Source organism: Centruroides sculpturatus, unplaced genomic scaffold (genome assembly GCF_000671375.1).
Source record: "Centruroides sculpturatus isolate CEXI.00-Female unplaced genomic scaffold, Cexi_2.0 scaffold236, whole genome shotgun sequence".
Taxonomy (NCBI): domain Eukaryota; kingdom Metazoa; phylum Arthropoda; class Arachnida; order Scorpiones; family Buthidae; genus Centruroides; species Centruroides sculpturatus.
This window is the reverse complement of record NW_019384403.1, coordinates 603,450-626,325: the sequence shown is the minus strand read 5'-3', so window position 1 is coordinate 626,325 and position 22,876 is coordinate 603,450. Positions and strand designations below refer to the sequence as shown.

General features: G+C 31.2%; 1 protein-coding gene across 1 annotated transcript; it reads right to left on the bottom strand.

Annotated features, from left to right (window-relative positions):
• Positions 1-710: 710 nt before the first annotated feature.
• Positions 711-21,643, bottom strand: LOC111618732 (major facilitator superfamily domain-containing protein 12-like). The gene is made up of 10 exons (XM_023360301.1): positions 21,210-21,643; positions 20,802-21,009; positions 14,642-14,759; positions 8,283-8,459; positions 8,095-8,187; positions 7,902-7,994; positions 4,982-5,161; positions 1,489-1,583; positions 1,274-1,404; positions 711-1,190 (listed from the first exon to the last, which is right to left on the bottom strand). The coding sequence occupies exons 1-10, from the start codon at positions 21,505-21,507 to the stop codon at positions 1,039-1,041; spliced, it is 1,545 nt and encodes a 514-aa protein (XP_023216069.1). The 5' UTR covers positions 21,508-21,643; the 3' UTR covers positions 711-1,038.
• Positions 21,644-22,876: the final 1,233 nt, after the last annotated feature.

Below are 22,876 nucleotides of genomic sequence, written 5' to 3'. Positions count from 1 at the left end.
AGGAGGGAGGAAAGAGAAAAAGTAGACAGTCGCCTTTTCTTGTAGACTAGAAAAAAAAAAATGGTCAAAAATTTGAAAGTTCGGTCGAAATGCCAGTTGAGAGATGAGTAGCTTCTTGTTTTGTCTCGCTTCCTATTGTTATAGAAAANTATTAATTTATGTTCAAAATTACAAATTATAGGACGAAAACGTGTTAACGTTTTCGTCCTATAATTTGTAGGCTTCTTCATTGAACATTGTATAATTTGTAGGCTTCTTCATTGAACATTGTCAAATTTCTACAAACAATTTTCAGACTCGTGCCCGTAATTCTTACAAACCGGACTGTATCATTATCATTAATCACTTGTGTTCTATTCTAAAATAAAGAGAAAATTTGGAACTTTAGTGTGATATTCCCAGAAACTTGTTGACATGTTCTTGTCCCAGTCTTTGATTGTTTTTACTAATTTACATAATACACATGATAATAAAGCGATCTTCTGTCGTCTTTTTTCCCGCACTTTATCGAATATTTAGATGGTAGCCGAGGCTGTCTAAATGCTCAATAATATTTAATTATCTTTGAATTTTAGGATGTAAATTGTACAACAGTCCTGTAGGAGTGTAAAACCTGTCTCCTTACTTAAATCTTATTGCAATTGTTAATGTTTCTATATAACAGTTAACTGATATATTATTGCACTGTTGCATAATCAAAGAAAAACAAACAAACAAAAGCAATTTATTACATTGATCCAAACACAGATCTTAAACAGGGTGACAGTTTTGTTTTCCTTTATAATTTCCCCAATTTTTTACTATCACAGATAAGAATTTGGCTTGGAATGTATGTGTTTAAACACTGTATAAAAAATTTCACTAAAAACAGATTTTGTACAACATTATATGCTGAAATAAACTTATGAGCTTTTAAAACCTGTCCGAAAGTAACATTGCGTTATTTGAATAAAATAATTAATATATAATATTAACAATTTTCAATACTGACTAGAGAATAAAAGTGATAAAAAGCTTTGGCATTAAATTAAGGAAACATCATGTTATAACAGCCCCATTTGTTTGAGATGCTTTGCAAATGTCACCGGTATCTAATATCAAAGGTGCATTGTCACTAATCTGATCATCTATGGCGTTTTCTTTTGAAGACTCTCTGTCACAGATTTCTGCCCGATTATTCCTTATTAAACCTAAAAAAAATAATATATATAATTTAATCTGGTATAGAGTTAGAGTTAAAATTGAATTATGTTTTTGAATATCATTAGCTTACCTCGTGATTTTGTCTCACCAATTTTCGAAGAGAGGAGGGAAGCTAATGCAATAAGTGCGCTAATCACAGATCCTCCACAGACGTAAATCAGTATGTATTTATAATACCACTTGCAGCTACTGCAGCAAGTCCTGTATAAAAGTTTTTCCACAATAACTCAATGTATATTGAAAATTATATATATATATATAAAATTAATTAAAAACTATATTTACATGCAGGGCTGTAAATTCTGGATAGTTACCACAGCTATACCATTTGCTAATTTATCCAAAAAACTCATTGCACCAAAAACAAATGCTCCACTGGACTATAATAAAGAATAATTAAATATCAATTGTTTAAAATCCACCATGATACAAGTTTACATTATTATTATTAAAATTTAAAAAAACAATCATAAATTATAAATAATTAAAGGTCTTCCAAACAGAATGCTACCACTTTAAATTACTGTAATTATCTTAATTATTACCTCAGAAGTATGCATTGGACAATAATTGATAGAGTGAACGTCCAAGTTTCATCTACCATCCGCATTTAAACGTCTTTTTGTCTACTGCTTCTGGGGAGCCCCGTAAACAAAAATGGTGACCCTGCGACAGAGAAGACATTTCGTATTCTGCAGTCTGCAAAGCTGGAATCGGTCATCACTGTGCAACAAAAATATCTGTTTTACATGGAAGATTGCTTTAAAATTGTCTAAAAAAATGATGAGCGATTTCAACTTTGCAAAATGCAGAACAGAAAACGCCTTCTCTGTTACGGAGTCAGCATTTTTGTTTACGATGCTTCCTAAAGGCAGCAAACAAAAAAACATTTGCATGCAGATGGTAGACGAAACTGATATTTACTCTATTGATTGATGTACAGTACATCACATACTTTTCAGATAATAATTAATATAATTACAGTTATTTAAAATGGTAACATTCTTTTCAGAAGACCCTGTATATTCAACATTAAAAACTACAATTATGATTGAAACTAGAAATAAAGGGTAGTTGAAAAATCAATTAACTGTTGTAAAGACTAAAAATTGCAATTCATTAACTAAATAAATAAATTATTATTATTATTATTATTATTATTAATTCAATTGTATTTTTATGTTTTCATAAAATGTCTTATTCTAAATTCAGTTTACAATTCTGTAGATTATTCTGTAGATAAATCAAAAATATTTTTCTAACACTATTTTTTAAGTGTCCACTTATTAATGTTGTTATTTATCATGATCACGATACCTGTGCTGTTGGCAGAGTGTATCCTACATGACACACACACACACCTAACTAGTGCCATATTAGGGTCAAGGCAGGACTACAGAACAAGCAATTAATATGTTTGCATACTATTTGCATATGGTATGACAGTTTTCCATAATGTGATACACAGTTAGGTGGATCTAGGTTGTTCGGGGTCTAGGGCTTATTGACATCCAATGGGGCCCCATTTTTTTTGTTAGATTAAGAATCTTTAAATTGGGGTTTAAAATTTATTTTCAACAACATAAAAATCAGAATTGAAATACATTTATTCATAAAATGGTGTTGAATTACAAACTTTATATCTTATATATATATAAATTAAAGAATAAAGAATTATTATTAACGAAAATAATTCAATTTTTGTGGGCCCTTGACACTTGGGGACCCGGGGCTTAACCCTATTAGTTCCTATGTATATCTGCCCCTGTATACAGTATATGCTATTCTGAAGCATTAATGTTTTTACACAAGTCTAGTCAATTTTCCACAAATACTTTATTTCAAGGGAAAGTTCTGAATATTTGCTAATTTTTTTCAGGTGTACATATTTTGTATACAGGTATACCTCGCCTTACGTCGGTAATTGGTTCCAGGAAAACGACGTAAGTCGAATTTACCTGTCTCCGAATCTACTTATCACTAGGAAAGCATTTTAAATAATATATGCTTAATAAAAATCTATTTTAAGCTTACAAACAAATAAATTTTAGTTTTTAATATAGTACAAAAAAAATAATCTAAATTTACGAATGCGTGTACTGTAAATACAGTACATACTTGTATATATTTTAATATGATTTTATGTGCTTTAAACGTTTATCTAGTGATATTACGACTTCAATATTTGTGGCGGACAGACGTAAAGTCGAATAAAATGACTTAAACTTGATTTTTATTTTTCCATATACTTTTTTAACAAGCGACGTATAATCGGGAACGACGTAACTCGAAACGACGTAAGTCGAGGTATGCCTGTATTGTGAGTGCTTGGTACAACCATATCTCTTATGTATGTCAGTCAATAAATGTAATGTATGGTTTATTCTGATGGATTGTTTCGTCTGCAATTTTGGCTTGGTCATAGTTATTTTGTGTGTGTTGTTTTCTATAATGTGTTGTGTACTTGTTAGAATAGTTGGCTGGATTTGGTCTGAATTGTTGTTCTCCAGTGTTGAATTGTTTTCTAAAAACGTAAAGAATGTTAGATGTATTTTGTATGCTCTAACCAAGAGAGGGAGATGCTGAAAAACGCTTTCCTATAATATATGTATGTTTGTGTGCTTGTCATAAAGTTACTGTCTGAGTAACTTCTTTGCACACCACACAGTTTCTATGACAACATTCTCACAAAACAATAAAAAAAGGCTATGTTGTCTATTTGTTGATACATTTTATTTGTGATGTGTAAAGTGAGTATTTATCCAAGTATAGAAAGGCATGTGATTGGCTTGTATTGTGTAGGATCTTTGGTAGTAGTATTTTTGGGTTTCATGCTTGTGATGACCATGTAAGAAATTTTGGCATGTAGATTATGTAAATAAAATATTTGACTAGACCACAGCAATGTAAATTTTTTGTATTAGATTGTTATTTTGAAACACATGAAGAACACAGACACAGAGCATGACGGGTGTATTGTGCATATTGTGCATGATCCAGTTGGGTGACGGGGGCTAAACATTTTTCTAAATATTGAACAGAGATTCAATGCAATATAGACCAACCTTATCATTATCTTGACTGGAATGAAGTGCAGATTAATAGTCTAAGTTCTTTTTCTGATAGTATACGATACCATTGTGCAGTAAATATAGTTGTCTGCAGAAAAGTATCTCATTGTGTGTAAATAATTTATTTTGTTGTTTTTGCAACATACAGATTTCTTTTTTGTTTTGTTTCAATCTTTGTGATTTGGCTAAAAATTTTTTATTCTTATGTGATAATTTTTATTTGATACACATTTCAGAGCATATGCCCAAAACACACATTAGCATCTAAGATATTGCAGAATATCTTAAAAAAAAAGTCTACTGTCTACCTGTGCACCTAGTTGTGTGGTAAAGAATAACAAATAAGAGAAAGTATGGTTTCAGAAAAAGATAATAAAACCTTTGAGGTAGCCAATGTATTCTTTTGCGCGTATGTTGTATTATGAGTAAACAAGACTATCTTTCAATTTTCCTAATTTCTCATTTAGTTTGGTCTGCTGTGTTGCTTTTAGTGTAGTCTGTCAGCATGCTACTTGTCATCTAATGATATTTGTTTGTATTTGTAATCGTCTTTGTAGGGCAGTATTATGATTTGTCTACTTTGAGACGAAAGATAATCTTAATTGAAAAATTATGTAGAGAAAAATAAATATTAATAAGTGATTTTTTTTAAAAACAAATTTTTACTTAATTAGATCCAATAAATGTCAAAGAATGTAAAAACTTACAGTGTTAACACCAATCATATCTGAAGTTATTGACAGACTTAATATCAACATTGTACATCCAGCAATGCCTATGAGTGAAGAAACACCGAAAATTTCTCCATAACGAAAGTCGTCTCCTTCACCAAAATATAACCAAACACATGCAATCAATGCAAGTATGCAGCCGAGAAAATAAGTCGCCTGAAAAAATGAACAGATATTATAAAAATATCATCATTTTTAAATTTATATAAAGAAAAATCTGTAGTAAAGCTAAATAAAAAACTTAGTTATTAAAGTCATTGTATCATTAAACTATTAATTATAGTCTACTTATATAAATATTAATAAAAATAAAAAAAACCAATAAAAATTTAAAGAATATTGCATTGCTTTTAAACAGACTTTTATCTTAAAAAATATTAAATTAGTAAAGTCACTTACAAAGATAATATTGCATAGAGTTACAACAATTAGCCTTAAGTACATAATATAAGAACTGTTATATACACTGAAGTTTGATTTACTTTTATCTTAAAATTCTTTAGAATTATTAATTTTAAGGTATTGGGTGTATAAATATGACACTGCCCTTTTCTGAGTAAATAAAAGACATTTATTTGTTTTTAAACTAAAAGAAAGATTTATTCAAAGTATTTTCCATTAGAAGCTATGACATTCGCCCATCAAGTGGATTCTGTGAAGGAAGAAGTCTGGTTGTTTTGAAACAATCCAGTCATCAACCAAAATTTTGATATCCTCGTAAGAACTGAACTACTTTCCAGAAAGGTCACTCTGCATGGATTGAAACAAATGGTAATCTGAAGGAGCAACATTTGGTGATTACAGTGGGTGGGGCAATACATCCCAGCAAAGTGCTTCTAGAGTTCTCTGGGTGAGCATTGTCATGTTGGAAAATAACATTGTATATTTTGGCATATTATGGATGTTTTTGCTTCAATGCTTTGTTCAATTTGATTAACTATTGTTTGTAATGTTCAGCATTGATTATCTGACTCAGTTGCACAACACATAGCATACTATGCTCTTTTGGTCCCACCAGATACATAACATAACCTTACTTCCATGAATATTCTGTTTTGGCATTCGTGGACCCAGTTTATATGAATTCACCCATGGCTTTGGTCGTTTACAATTGCCAGAGTGAATCCATTTTTTATCTCCAGTAACAATTAGGTATAAAAAAAAAAAAACCTTTTCTTTTTTGTCTTTGAAGCAATAATTCACATATGGTTTTTCAACATTCAATGATGCTTTATTTCAATTCATATGGGACCCAGTTTCCTTGCTTTTGAACCATTCCCATTGCACGTAGACATTGGGAAATGCACGGTTGGGTAACATTTAATGCTGTAACTAATTCCAATTGTGTTTGGAAAGGATCTTCATCCAGTAATGCTTTCAATTCTTCATATTGAAATTTTTTGGTGGTTTTCTGTGCTCTTTGTCTTATGTCATGTGTATCAAAATCATTATTTTTGAATCGTCAAAACCACTCTTTGCAAGTAGTATTCGATGGAGCACATTCACTGTAAATCTCCAACAGCAAATAATACATTTCCTATAAATAAAAATCTTCAAACACCAGATTAATATAAAAATAATACCTCATCAAACCTTTAACCGGTATTAGATTTGATTAAGATTAGATGCAAACATTTTCAGATCCTTCCCTGGGTCCTTTCTCAAGCACAGATTCTTCTTTAAAATTTGTTAAAAAGACCAGTAGAACGAACTTCTTTTGAATGCGACATTCGAAAAAATATAAATCCTTCAGAACAACATTTCAAAAGTCAAACTAACGTGCATCACGTGCATTCCAGTATTCCGTAAACAACATTTGTTACGTAATGCTCGGTATTCTTAAAATGGTTTTAATGGATGTGTTACATTAACGAAAAATAAAAATAAAAGATCATATCCACGGGAATGATGTTTTAATATCATTCCCGTGGATATGATCTGTGCTTGAGAAAGGACCCAGGGAAGGATCCGAAAACGTTTGCATCTAATCTTAATCAAATTTAATACCGGTTAAAGGTTTGATGAGGTATTATTTTTAATACATTTCCACTGCATTTTCTTTGCAATAAAATAAAGAAGTAAAACTTCCTGCAAATGCTGTTTTTTTCTTTTTTTTTTTTACACTAAACTCGATATTTTTAATTCTTGTTTATACTTTAAACAGATGTCACACACACATTTTTAAAGCATGCTGTCAAACCATTCAAATAAAAGTGTTGTCAGATTCATCTGCATGCTAGCAGTACTACTAACGCTGCCTATTAAAAAGGGCAATATTGTATTTATACACCCAATATAACATTTTTTAGTCATCTGTTATTACATCCAATATTACGTCTTTGAGGAAATCTGAGTGACTTTTGTATCGAGTTCATTTCTAAAGACAATCTAATCAAAGCATAATTTTAAATTTATACAACTACTTGAAACAAACTTTAAAATATTGCTTTAGAATGCAAATTTAAAATCATCTGATGGAACAAATAATTTTGTATGACTGCTTTAGTATGTTTGATTAGAATAAAATAGAGATTCGATGCCGAGACAGTTCGTTCGAAGCATAAAAAGGAAAAAGGGCAAGTTTCCTTACAGATTATCACAATTAAAATTGTTTATGGAGTTGGAAGAATCTATATTGTAATTATCTTTTCTTTGCTTTTTTTTAACTCTGACCTATGGCCATTTTTTTAACAAGCTCGTTACGAGCTCGGCCAGGCACACGATGGGATGGCCTAGCAATGAAGGATATGGCCCAACATATCAGACGAACCACCCTCACAAACAATTTTTGGATTTTTGACCCAAACTAATTACTATTGATAGTGAAAACATGTTTATATAAATTAACAACAAAAAGGAAGAAGAAAAATTGTATTGTTTTACATTTTAACTGTACCTTTTTGCCAATTTTTGAACTAAGATACTTCATGAAGAAGGATGAAACAAAGCCACTTACATAAACTACTAATGGGATTATGGCTATACTTTCCTTTAAAAAACAAAAAAGAAATTAGATTTAAGTTTTAAATATTAAAATTATACAAGTTTTAACATTACAAATATACAAATAAGGAGCTTCAATTTCTTACCCTTGGCAATTGTAGACTGTCTTGAAGATATAATGGAATATATGCTTGAGATAAATTATTGTATAAACGAGTAGACATATACAACAAACCAATCTGATGAAAATATTCTCATTAATGTTTTAATTTTAAAAACATTATTATTATTATGATTATTACGTAATTAAAATACTTTATACATCCCTTATTACCTTATAAAACTGAATTTCTTTTAACCAATCTCTCCAAGTAAGATGTGGCTCCAAAAATATCTCTGAATTGATACTTCCATTCTGGATAGAAGCAGTTACGTGCGGTGGTTCTCTTACACCAAGATGAAAGATAATACTGAACAGTGTACCAACAGAAACAACAATAAGTGCAATATGCTAGAAATAATTACAGAAGTAGGTTTAATATTAATAGTAAACCAATGTAAAAATAGATTATTAAAAATTACTTATAACACTAATAATCTAAAAATTTATTTTTTGTAATAATAATAAAAATTTTCCCTTAATATTATGTAAAATTTCACTTAAATGACTACGGCAATATTAATAATATAAATGCCAATCCATCACGTCCGCAATGTGACTTAATACGAAGCATCGGAGCAGAGCCGGCCCTACCATAGGGTGAACGAAGCAGCCGCTCTAGGCGCTAAGTCCTAGGGGCGCCTCAGTGGTAAAAAAAATTAAAGAAAAAAAATATATTTTTTCACTTTTCAATATTTTAATTGCAAGCGTGTGGCCAGTATGTGAATGGCCTTATCTGTTGAGATGCTCGTAGTTCGAGTGCGTGGGCGAGGTTCCACCCATGGGTGCCATAATAGGATCTCGCTCCATCCTAAAATTTGCCTCGGGCCGGCACTGCATCGGAGATTGTGAATAGTCAAATTTGTCTATAAATATTCCGAAAAACATGTTTTTTTTCCTCCTCAGAAATAATATTTTCCCTTTGTTATACATAAATAAAACTTTCATATCAAGATCTTATTGACCTTGATATTATTTATGTATGTATAAATTTTAATTTATATCATTGTTTTTCCATTAGTTGTTTGTATTGCAGGAGCTATCCATTAATCATGCAGACAGGTTAAAGGGAAAGAGGTGTTCATGAAAAATAGATTATTATACACGACAGGGAGGGAGAAAGTGGAGGCAATGTCTACGCAAACTGTTTATTAGTAGTATTAGTGGTATATGATTTGTTATCACAAGACTATTGACTAGTCAAGTGAATACACTATTGGAAAATATTTGCAGAATTTTTCAGGGGATATATACAACCTATTGTGCGTATAATTAAAGGAGAAGAGGTTAGCCTTTTCCTACCCACTTAAGTGATGAAATATTAAGTGTTTTGTGAAAATCGCCACTTGACATTAAATCATTATTTTTAAATTTGTTTAATTTTAATTAAAAATTTCTATATTAGATGGCAGCACTCTACTGTATTTATTTCTTTAGACCATGTTTCACATATTTTTAGCTAGATGGCAGTGTTTATCTGTATATATTTAACTTTTCCAGGCATAAAAACACTGTTTAAGTAGTGTTCTGTTGAGCATTCAGTAATTTTGACTTAATATATTGCTTGTATTATTTCAAATCAAAGAGAAATCCTGACCAAAATTTTTGGGAAAGCTGAAAATTCTAATAGTATTACCAGGCCTGTCTCTAGCACTAAACAATAGGCAGAAATGTTATTTGGCTTGACAGGCTAGTATAAGGCTAGTTATTAAATGAATTACGTAACCAATTTGGCTCTAGAGGTAAGCGTTAGGCGCCATCTCTTATTAGCATTAATAATTATAAATAAATTAATTAATTTAAATAATTTAGAACCGCTGGGAGAAAAAATAGGCCCGGAGCGGGACTCGAACCCACAACTCCTGCTTACCGTGCAGATGCGTTGCCAGTTACGCTATCCGGACCTCCAGTCCGATCTCCTCTTCCAGCGTATAGAAGCTAACTATGTAGCCATAGACAGTTATCGACTGGAGGTCCGGACAGCGTAACTGGCAACGCATCTGCACGGTAAGCAGGAGTTGTGGGTTCGAGTCCCGCTCCGGGCCGATTTTTTCTCCCAGCGGTTCTAAATTATTTAAATTAATTAATTTATTTATAATTATTAATATTAATAAGAGATGGCGCCTAACGCTTACCTCTAGTGCCAAATTNTAACGCTTACCTCTAGAGCCAAACTGGTTACGTAATTCATTTAATAACTAGCCTCATATGGTGACAACATACGCAGGGGTAGATCTAGGTTTTCGGGGTCTAGGGCTTATTGAAGTCCAATGGGGCACCATTTTTTTTGTTAGATTAAGAATCTTTAAATTGGGGTTTAAAATTCATTTTTAATAACATCAAAATCAGAGTTGAAACATATTTATTTATAAAATGGCATTGAATGACAACCTTTATCAGAAAAAGTATTAAAAATTTATGATGATAATTCATTCTTTGTGGACCCTTGACACTAGGAGGGCCAAGACTTAAGCCCTATTAGTCCCTATGTAGATCTGCCCCTAAACTTACATAACTCTCAATAATTCACAACTTAGATTTGAAGTACTGTACACAATACATGTACGACAACTGGGTACAGCAAGCTTTCGATACAATCTGGTCATGTTAAATGCTTTGAATGACATCATGCGCATGCTCTTGTTTGCTGGGCAAACCTCCACACCAGCAAGCGATCAAATTCCTGTAAGCATTGCACTGACTTAAAACAGCTAGTGCTAACTGTAAATGTAAAAGCAAACACAAATGATAAAAAAGTTTACATGTTCAAATATATTATTATTGGCATATTTGTTCTCATATAAAAAGTATATCGACAGTCAAAACTTTCTCTTAAGTATGCAGTGTATGCTAAGCAAACCCAGAGAATTTGCCCATTTTAAATGTTGCTGTGTGTAAGATATATATAGAAAATTCATCATGATGTATATCAAAACTATTTTTTATAATGAACTGATTTTCTTAAACACAATTATGATGATAATTACAGTTTTGGTTAATCTTAGACATGTGAAATCACAAAATAGCGTGAAAAACATACACATGAACTCTCCGATATAAAGTAGAATAGCTCCTGATAAAATAGGTCAATATATATGAATTTTATATCAAAACAAAGTACAACATTGTCATTGAGCTAACATGGAGAACATCGAATAAACGGAAACAAATTACTTTATCTATTGTTGAAGTGTAGTAAATTATTACACACAAAATGTAGGTCATCATAAACTATTTTTTTTTGTAACTAATTTTTAATGTTAACGAATATAAATCCATAGAGCCAGATGGGAAGAAAAGATTGGAAAATAACGCAACTCTTACCATAAAGAACAAATTTAGTCAGTTAAATTGGAGTTCATTAAAACAAAGGCTTACCGTATACAAAATCAAAATATCAAACTTTACTATTCAACAAAGGTGTAAGGAAACTTTAACATTGGATGCAACAAAATTTATTTCCTATTTTGATGATATTTTTTTAAAAAAGCAGTTTCAATTTCACACTGATTTGTGTCTAATGTTATTCGGAAATAAAAATAATCTTTATCTTTGACCATGGTATATAGATTACATAGTGACTCTGTCTTCTATTGACTGTTTTTTTGTTTTTGTCCTAACAAAAATTTGTCCAGAGGTGGTGCTATATATATATATATATAGCACCCCCATATATATATATATTTTTTTTTTTTAACCATCTGCCCTGGACACTGAGAGGGCCTTGTTAGCATGCCCATTATGGATTTGGCAAGGCCCACAATGGGGTGGAGCCCGACGTGTTGGATGGACCACCTCCTGAAAAATTCACGGGGTTTCTGACACATCCGCATTTGATCCTGGCTTCTCCACAACATAACTGTTTGACCATCCTGCTTATTAAGTGACAAATACAAAAATATTTGAAATATTAGAGTTTTGCTACTGAGTGAAATTATTTACCCTATTCCTAACAAAGCCACATACAAAAATATTTATAAAAGTGTCTTGTTATGCAGATATTTTCAATAAAATTTTAGTTTTATTATATTCTGATAATAAATATCCAGAAATGATAGTAGGTTCAATACACATCAAAACATTTTCTATGTTGCTTATAGAATAGACTTCATTCTCAAAATTTAATTGGTTGAAAAATGTAATAAAAATAAGGATCCATAATTTCATTTGAGATACAGTGATATCAAAGTGACTAAGTTCAAAGTTTATAGCACGAGTAGATAATTTTATAGAATTATTTTTATGCCAGAAACGATATCACTGCCACAGTATCAGTAAACGATCATTGTAGACGGCCTTCCCCGAAACATTATTATTGACTTGTTAGCGCTTTAATTCAATTCTTAGTTTGTGATCAAAGAGAGATTAGACTATGCCTAGTAGCATTATATTATTTATTTAAATTAAAATTAGTGTATTTTTTGTTTAAATGTAATGATTTTGTAAACTATATTCTGAATTTTTGTAAGTATTCCTACATTCCTTGTTAAATACTGGCTTTAACTTAAAACATTTAAAAACTTGAATTACAGTGTATTTGGAGTTAATAATACTTAGTGCTACTTTACATGTATATTTGAAAATCTGGTCCCAATTAGTCTGGATTTTTGACACTTCATAGCTTTCTTTTTGTAATAATAAAAATACTTTTCTACTTTATAAATGGAAATCAATTAATTGTGTATCTACTCCACCAATGTTTTTACACAATCTGGTTGCTAAGGGCAGTAAAAGCATGCAAGACGAATATGTAATCTACACACTACACCTTGACTCTATCTTTTGTACTAGTCTCAGACTTGTCTTTGATGGTTCACGAGGTTCTTCGCAGAAGAAGGCTGGCAAACCCTGGTCCAGACTAGATCCAATATTCAACCAAAATATTCATTCAATTCTGAATTTGACAACAATTTACAGAAATATTAAGATATTTTAATTAGAAAACAATTTTTTTATTACAGAAAATAAAAAAAAAGCTTGCTGATAAGATTTATTGTCATTTCTATGCAAACACAATAAAATTTAAACTACTATTAAGATAAATCAATAAAATGTTATGTTTGCATATTAATATATTGAGAAACACAATTAAATCTAATAATCTCATTGCTTTTACAGTTTCTAATACACTTTAATTAATAAATGGAGAAAGTACTAATGATTGATTGATAACCCTTCCAGTCAAGGGAGTTAGAACTAGCATAAAATTCAGTGTTCATGAAGTACACACAAATATCAAAATTTATATAATTCCAAGAGAAATATGCAATTAGCTATTGCAAACTTATAATGAACCAATCTACTAAAAATAAAACAGTTGTAATTAGTTTATAATCAATATGTTAATTTTCTTCTTGTTTATATACAGAACTTCTGAGGAGGAGATATTTTAAATTATTGTAATTATGTTAATTATTATCCAAGAACATTGTAACATGCATTAAAACATTGAAAAACTGCCAAAGTTTCACATTTGCCCATTACAATTTCTCAATGTGTGTGGCCTTGTGTCATATAGCACACATCCAACAGATATGCAGATCCTTCCTACACTTGCTACAGGATATCAGTCATCACTCCACAGCAATCACAATCCTACAGTTACTGCAGATTACTCACATTGTACACTGATGAGTTATTCCGACTTTCTGAACTGCAGAACACAAAACACCTTTTCTATTGCAGAGTCATCATTTTCATTTATGATGCTTCCCAGAGGTAGTAGACAGCAAGATGTTTGAATGCCGACAGGAGATGAAACTTTGACATTTAATCTATTAAACAGTGTACATTGCATACTTCAGATAATAATTAACATAATTACAGTAATTTAAAATGTAGCATTCATTTTGGAAGACCCTGTATATAAGTGTCTTATAGATAGATAGATAGATAAAAGTCTTGTTGAAACAGTAATATTTCTGTGTGTACTATCATTATTAAAACATTTCTGGATAACCAGCACTAAATATTTATATTATATATACTGTGATTTACGTTTACATTATATAGAATATGACACAATCAACATAAGATAATTTTGGTTGTCCATTCTTGTTTATTCAACAAGTTTATTCTTTTATAAGTGTTTAGAACAGTGATTCTCAACCTAACATCATGGTACACTTTTAATAATTTAAAAATTTGGCGACACATACAGTTACTTCGGTAAGTACCGCAGGGCAACCAGTGACATCATAACAGTGATTTTTAAATGCAGTTGGTTATTTAGGTCACATTTTCTAAACCCCTTGGTAACTACCGACAATTACTGGTTACAATTTCCAAATGCACTCTAGGAAGGTAGAACCAATTAAACTACTTGTCTTACATTGCTTATATACGGATATTCGTAGTGGCGGCACACTTCAAAAATCTCGCGGCATACTAAAGTGCCGTGACACAGTGGTTGAGAATCACTGCTTTAGGACATTTGAAACGCATTTACAAGAATAAACAGTTGCCACTGGACTAATTTTTTATATTTCCTGAAAAAAAAAACAAAATTAAGTTTTAAGAACTGTAATCCTTACCCAAAATTCTGGAGAATCTTTGGGACTAATAAGACTATTTTTTCCCTCTGAATTTAAGCCTAGCATCAACCAAGTGATTAAATATATTAAAATATTTGATGATACTGTGCATGCGTACCTGAAATGAAATATAATATAGAATGTATTAGAACAAGAAACTAAACAAGCTGACNGCTTACCTCTAGTGCCAAATTAATTACGTAATTTATTTCAACCGAATGCCGTAAATAGCCCGATTAATTTACGGCATTCGGTTGGTGTCTTACTAAATTTATTTAACTTAAAATATATGCTCTCCACCTCAAATTGGTAGTGTCTTGTTCCTGTTATCAATAGACTCATGCCAATCATCTACCTAACTCCATTCAGGGGGAAGTTTTTAATGAAATAATGTGACTTCCGGTATGCATAAGAAGTTCGTATATAGTTAAATCAGTTAAATCCTACCCTGATCTTTCCATATATTACCTTGGATTTCGTCTAACTAACTACATTCTCAAGATTAAAAAAAGACAGACACACAGGCAATGGAAATTTATGCCTACAATTTTTTCAAATTGCAGTCCAAAAGTTTCCACAAGAATAAAAACAAAATTTTAAAATAATTTCTTAAGTTTAAAAACTTCCAAGGGGAAAAAATCATGAATAGTTAAACTCAGTGATTTGGATGGAACTGGGTTCAAGTGATAGGGCCCGATGAATGATAAGGAAATGCTAGAATAATAGCTGCAACTGGCCAGTTTTTTAAAATGTAATTAAATTTCAAATTCTCCCAATCAAATTAGTTTTTTTAATTTATACTTCTTGATTAGATAAACCAAAAAAAAAAAAAGTCTACTTCATGTTTGTTGTAAAATCAATAGTTTAATTAGCATATTACTTTTTTGTGATGTAAAGACACTTTAAGAACACTGAAATGTGGGGATTTTTCAGCCACTTCCATAGTCATGTGAGAAGTATCCTCATTTGACACAGAAATGACCAATTCAAATAGTCTATATTACTTTACCTTACTTACCCTGTGTGTCACACCTCTACGTTAATTCTTTTTCCTCTATAGATACATAAATAAGCAAAGAAAACAAAGCAACAGAAGCAAAAGAAGGAAAGTAATAAAAGCTAATGCAGTTAATTTGAACCGGAGTCATTTTTGTCTCAAGCAGTGATGTTTCTCACGTGATTACAGAAGGGGCTGTAAACACCCCAAATTTTAGTGTTCTTAAAAGTGCCTTTACATCACAAAAAAGTGTAATATTCCTGTTAATAATGTTGATTTTACAGCAAAAGCATATTAAACTTTTTTCTTTAGTTCCTCTAATCAAGACCTACAATTAAAAAATTGGCAGTTAATGCCGTTTTTTAAAAATGACTAACCAGTTGCAGCTAATATTTTAGTGTTTCTTTTTATTCATCAGACTATCGTTTGTCCAAATCCTTGATTAAATTCCTCATTATCAAAATACGGCTATTTGAAATTTCGATCCTAAAACAGAAATTAACTGATTAAAAAAGTACATCAGGTGGAAACAATAAAAGTCATATGCATTGTGATGTAAATAATGAGTCACAGTCAAGTGACATCGGCAGATGGTGAACGTATAGTCTCTTTAAAATTACGAAATAAATGTATGAAAGGGTAAATGTGCAGAGCATAAAAGTATAATGCGTAATAAAATTATTTTATATGTATATTAAATTTCTTCCCTTTAAAACTTTATACAATGTAGTTGTACTAATTAAAGGAAAACTATTAAATCATTTTATATTGTCTAATTTGCTTGCTATTTTGTTAAATTTCATAAACGCAAATTATTATTTGGCTACTGCATTAAGAAAACTTTATGTATTGATATAACAAAAATTTAAAAATGTATTATTCGGTTACAGCACGTGGGCGATCTGCCAAGGGAATGCCTCCCGGATGGTCTTTTATGGTAAACTGGCTCCTATTTAAGTGTTACTAATGTGAAGAAAACCTGGAAAACCCCACGTGGCCAGCACGTTAGTGAGGAGCGAACCCACAACCAACTACCAGCGTATGTTGGTTTCATCTGCTCGGCCACTGGTGGTTTTAAAATATATAATCCTTATAATTAAGTAATAACAGTTGCAAACAACCTGATAATTAATTCAATTATTCAAATTAACTGCCAGATTTTAATTATGGCTAACAAATTATTAATAAATTAAGCAGCCATAACAGAGCATTATAATTTAGTTCGTAATGTCTTGGGAAAAAAAAAGAAATAAAAAATAACACTCAAAATAATAACCTAATGCAATTTAAAAATGTTTGAAAAATACATTGATTAATTAAACTGAATAAATATTAATTAATAATGATTAATAACCATACCTAAATTTTAATAGCTTAAAATTAATAAAAAAATTATGCAATAATTTAAAATATTCTGCATAATAATTTTGATCTTACCTTTAATTAGTAAAACTTACTGCAAGATTGAAATTAATTTAAAATCAGTACAATTCATTTTAATAGTCAGCAATAAATATATTTTATTAATTTGAGAATGAAAAAACAAACTTTAAAATTAACATCGTAATATTATAAGTATCAAATAAAATTAACTATATGCCACACCCTTGACATTTGTGGAGATTAGCGTTTGGAAATTTGATCATCCGATTACGAATGATTGAATACCCAAATGCCAATTTATGCACCAAAATTTCGACTTTAAGGTTACAACCTTTTGGTAAGTGGGAAATTACATACTACTGTAAACCAGAGTTGGCAACTACACAAACAATGCTCAAGCAAGTGCAACACTAAAAGATCACTGCATTCACTCACCTGTCTAGCATCTATCATAACCTCTTTTCTCCCCAGATCTACGAGGGCTGTTCGGAAAGTTCGCGGCCTTGCCTATATGCGGCGCTGCGATCAATTTAATTTTTGGCGGGAATAATTCAGCCATCTTTGCTAAAGATACGATACCAATTTCCGCTTGATTTGTCAAAAAGTTTTGCCATGACAGCTTAGCAGATAGTAAGTGTGCACCTGCTTTGTCAAAAATGGAGAAGACGGAGACTCGTGCGGTCATAAAATACCTGACGAAAAAAGGGTTGACCCCATCTCAAATCAAAGCTGACATGGATGAAGTTTTAGGAGAGTCTGCTCCTTCGTACACCACTGTGAAAAAATGGACAGCCCTTTTTAAATCTGGCAGAGAAAGTGTGGAAGATGACCCTCGCAGCGGACGGCCGTCAACTGCTGTCACTGAAGAAAACATCGACAAAGTTCACGATTTGGTATTAGCAGATCGCCGTTTGAAAACGCGTGAGATAGCTGAGACAACAGGCATCTCTGTCGACCGAGTGCACCACATCCTAACCGAAGATTTGGGTATGACGAAGGTCTCAGCAAGGTGGGTGCCGCATCTGCTGACCGCCGAGCAAAAACGTGTTCGCACTTTGATGTCAAAGGAGTGTTTGGACTTCTACCAGAAAAACCCACAGGATTTCTTGCGTCGGTTTGTGATTACTGACGAAACGTGGATCCATTACTACACTCCTAAAACAAAAGAACAGTTGAAGCAATGGAAACACCACAGTTCGCCACCACCAAAGAAGGCAAAGACAGTTCCATCAGCGGGGAAAGTGATGACCTCGGTTTTTTGGGATGCTAAAGGCATCATCTTTATTGACTACCTAGAAAGAGGAAAGACCATCAATGCTGTCTATTACTGTGAACTTTTGGAAAAACTGAAGAAAGAAATCGAAGAAAAGAGGCCACACTTGAAAAACAAAAAGGTTCTGTTCCACCACGATAATGCACCTGCACATTCCGCCAGAATCACTAAACAAAAGATAAACGAACTTCGCTTCCAATTAGTTACACATCCACCATACTCACCTGATTTTGCCCCCAGTGACTTCCACCCTTTTCCAAACTTAAAAAAATTCTTGGCTGGAAAGAGATTCCACTGAAATGACGAAGTCATCTCTAAAGTTAACGAGTATTTTGCACACCTTGACAAATCGACCTATTGTGATGGCATAAAAAAGCTAGAACATCGCTGGAATAAGTGCATTGCTAACAGAGGAGATTACATTGAAAAATAAAAAAGTTTTAACATTATTTTGTTTGTTTTTCTATATGAGGCCGCGAACTTTCCGAACAGCCCTCGTAGCACCATTGGATATATTTGTGAGGATACATAAAGTACAGGGTATATGCAAGTTACTGACATTAGAGCTGAAACATTAGATAGTAGAAGTGGCTTAGTCACAAGATAAACTGAATTTATTGTATATGCCATTGAAAAGTTTGTGTCAGTTTACTAAGTTTCATAGCTTTGTGACAAAGGAAATTCTGTATCTGTTATGATTTAAATTTCATTAAATACATTAATCCAATCAATAAATTGAGGACTTTTTGTATAGCTCGACCTTCAGTGTTTAAAGTAGTGACAAGATAGTAATAGGATTAAAATAGATAATATCTTGCTGCCAAATCAAAGTAATAACGAATAAACTAATGACAAAACTACACTATTCAAGATTAAAATCACTATTTAGCTATAATTTTAGTAGTATGAATGAGAAAAAGGGATTTTATAAAGTCATATAATTTAATGTGAAGCTTCATTTAAAAATTTAATACAAGTAGAAATGAATATTGATTAAATATAAAGATTTTCCAATAAAATAAATAATAAGATTCAAATCTGTTATGAAAGATGCATATTCATTTATAATTGAAAAAAAGAATATGCATCTTTACAGTTAACTTTTCAACTTTTTTAATTTAATAATTGCAGTAAATTAATAAAATAAAACACTTCAAATTAAAACAGAAAATTTTAACAAGCAGTTAACACTGTTGGATTTTGTTTTTTCATCTAGAAATTTAATCAATTAATTATCAATTTAGTCTACTTGTATGTAGTATCATCATGTTGTTTAGCCTAGAGGCAGAATAATTAGAATTAATTAACTCTGTATATAATATCTTTCCTTGATACTACACTAAATAATTCAATTTAACTTACATAAAATTTTGAATAAAAATAATGGAAGAGGAAACTAATCTTAAGAATTATAACAAATCCTTATGAAGATGCTTATTGAACCTTTACTGTTAAATTAATATTTATTTCACAAAATTATAAAAATGTGATGTGATATTTGTGTGTATATGAAATAAAATCATATACAGGGCATTCCCCTTGAACACCCCTACATTTAAACTGTTCTGCACTATCCATTTGTTCAGATATGTAGATAAAATGTGTTGGAAAATATTGATCGATACTCCAAGTTTCATGTGCATATGCTTGAAAGGGTCACTGCTGTTGCAAGGTGATGATCTGGACATTCACTACCACATGATCTAGATAACTAAGACCCCATTTCTTGATCAACCCAATCACTTAACACCATCTCTTTAAACTTTTTTCTTTGTGAGTATATCAAGGATTGCATGTATGCTACAAAAGTGTCAGATACAAGAGCCCAGTGTATAAGAATTGTGGATGCTATTAACAGTGTAACACCTAACATGTTGGCTCAGACGTTAGCCAAAATCTAATACAAACCATATATCCTCAGGAGTATATGTGAAATGTACTGATTTAATATAGTAACTAACATTTTCAGATTCATCTTCTATTACCATTGTCTACACTAATATAATGAAGTTTCTTTTCCCAAAATCAAATTAGGGACGTTTGAGGGGAATACCCTTTATAATAATATAAAATCAATTTTATATTATTATAAAGAATAAAACTCATGCAATTCATAACCATTGCCTTTTCACATATGTAATTGTTAGAAGCAACTTTATCATTAGCTTTTGAGTGCTATTTAATCATAGAAAGCCATTTAGTTTTTGGGTTATAAGGTCATTACAGAAATTAAAATGAAAGGCTGACATAGTTTTATTAAACTATGAGCATTATATCTTTATAAAAAGAACAATTTGAGTGCACGTAATGAGCTGTCTTGAATTCATTAAAACTACTGGACCAGAAAGATAGGACAAGATTGTAAAAAAAAAAATTTTTATCTTAAATTTTTCTCATTTCAGCCAATAGGAAATTTAAAAAAATATAAAAAATCATGCAATATTTAATCCACATTTTATTAAATACATACTTAAAATATATTATAAACTCAATTATTCAATCTCTACCTGTAAGAATTGAGTGCAACTCTCTCCGACGATATCGGTGTTAGGTCAGGAATTAATGACAAATGTGACACTTGAACTGCGGCCCATCCGAACTGAAAGATGATGATAAACGCTGCATAATATACAAACTGTGCACTTTGGTGGGAATGGGAACAGCCGACACACTTCAAAAACAAAAACGGAAAGCTCAACAACACACAAATGGTACCTGAAAGTTAAGCATTTCTTTACTACTTTTGTTATGATAAACAAAATTTTATATTTAAACACATTTATTATTTAAAATCAAAGAATTAGTCTCTTAAAAATTATCAACATAACATCTTTTAAATATAAATTTAATAGGTCTTTATTATAATGACAGATAGGTCAAATGCCAGAAATAGGATGTAATGTGAAGCAACTAACCTAGTAGATGCCAAGTCTTCCTCCTTCCATATTTACAAAAAAACTGGTCCGGTTTGTCGGACTCGATCCCGACAAACGGCGTTGCCAAACCGTCAGCTATCTGTCCGATGAGAAGAAGATCCCCGGCAATACTGTTTCTAAATTCCAGCACAAAGTGTTGATAAACTAGTAAATACGTGAACCACATAGATGCACATAGATCATTAAACACATGGCCGACACTGTAAGTTATTTTTGTACGAAGAGTCAACACGTGACGAGAATCGGAAGGACTTATAATAGATTCGCAATCTGCCATTTTTTGAAATTATATATATACTTTTTTCCTTTTGCCAATTTACATTTAAAAAACAAAGTCTATAAATACAGTACTGTACATAAAAAAAGTCAGATTCCTGTGCACTACCTAAAATGAGAAAATATTAAATATTAATTTTTTAAAAATGATATAAATAGGTTTTTTTAACTTCCTATTAAAAATATGCAATAATAAAAAAAAAGGATTTCCTGTAATTACAAAATATAATATATGATGATTCAAAAGTCTTCATACTTAGGAAAAGAGTATTATACAGCTATTTATAAGCCACAAAATATGAATGCACATCTGCGTGCACTCCTCCTACTCACAGAAAATATACATTAATGCATATTGAATTGGCTTAATACATTCGATATTTGCCAAATGTTGAGCAAACATTCAGCTGATACTTAGCAGAGTGGACAATTTACTTGCGATTAATATTCGGCATTTGCCGTTTCCCACTCCTTGTCCATATATTGTGTCGAATCAGAGTTCAAGTAGGCAATTATTCGGCAATTGGAAAATACCGAATGTGCGGAGCCACCTTTACGGATGAACACACTTCAAAAATATGTTCCTTCAGATGATCTTTGAGGTTTTGTTTGAAGACTGATTCAGCCTGTATACATGATAAATAATAGAGCATAATAGATGGAAGCAAAAGGCAATAAAGAGTACTATAAAACTTCGAATAATGTCTTCCAGATTTAAGGTTTTTTTGAAATTTATTTTAGTAATTACATCCAATTTTTGGAGTTTTACATTTTGGTTTATGGCTATACCAGCCAAACATTACAGGAAGCTTGTTATTCAGCTCTGATACGCCACTAACTTTAAATTCGGCAATGGTATTGCACGATTGGAGAGCGTTATTTGAAGTTTTACAACTATTAAGATAACAATTTATTTAGTTCTTTACACTTGTTAAAAGAAAAAAGGAAATAGTTGATAGTAGATTCAAGTAAAAACATTAAATTCTAAATTACCTGTAATTGCATTAGATGTTATTAAATTATGTCTATATGAAAATATGTAAGACACGAGAATGTAGATCTTAAAGTAAAATAAAGAATAAGAGATTTTACAGGTAAACGTTGATTCACAAAAGCTCATAACAGCTGCACCACTACTTTAAACTGGATAAAGTATGTCTCTGCTTCAATACTTTTTAAAAGATTTTGAACTTTTGTTTTATATATGTTGTATGGTTGACAAGTTAACTAGGAAACTGATTATCTGTATTTACTCTTTCCCCATTTATATTATATAATCAAGAATATACAGAAAAATACACCAAAAAAGACTAAATTAAAGTAATTAAAATCATAAAATTTATTGTATTATCTTAGCTGAAAGCCTGACA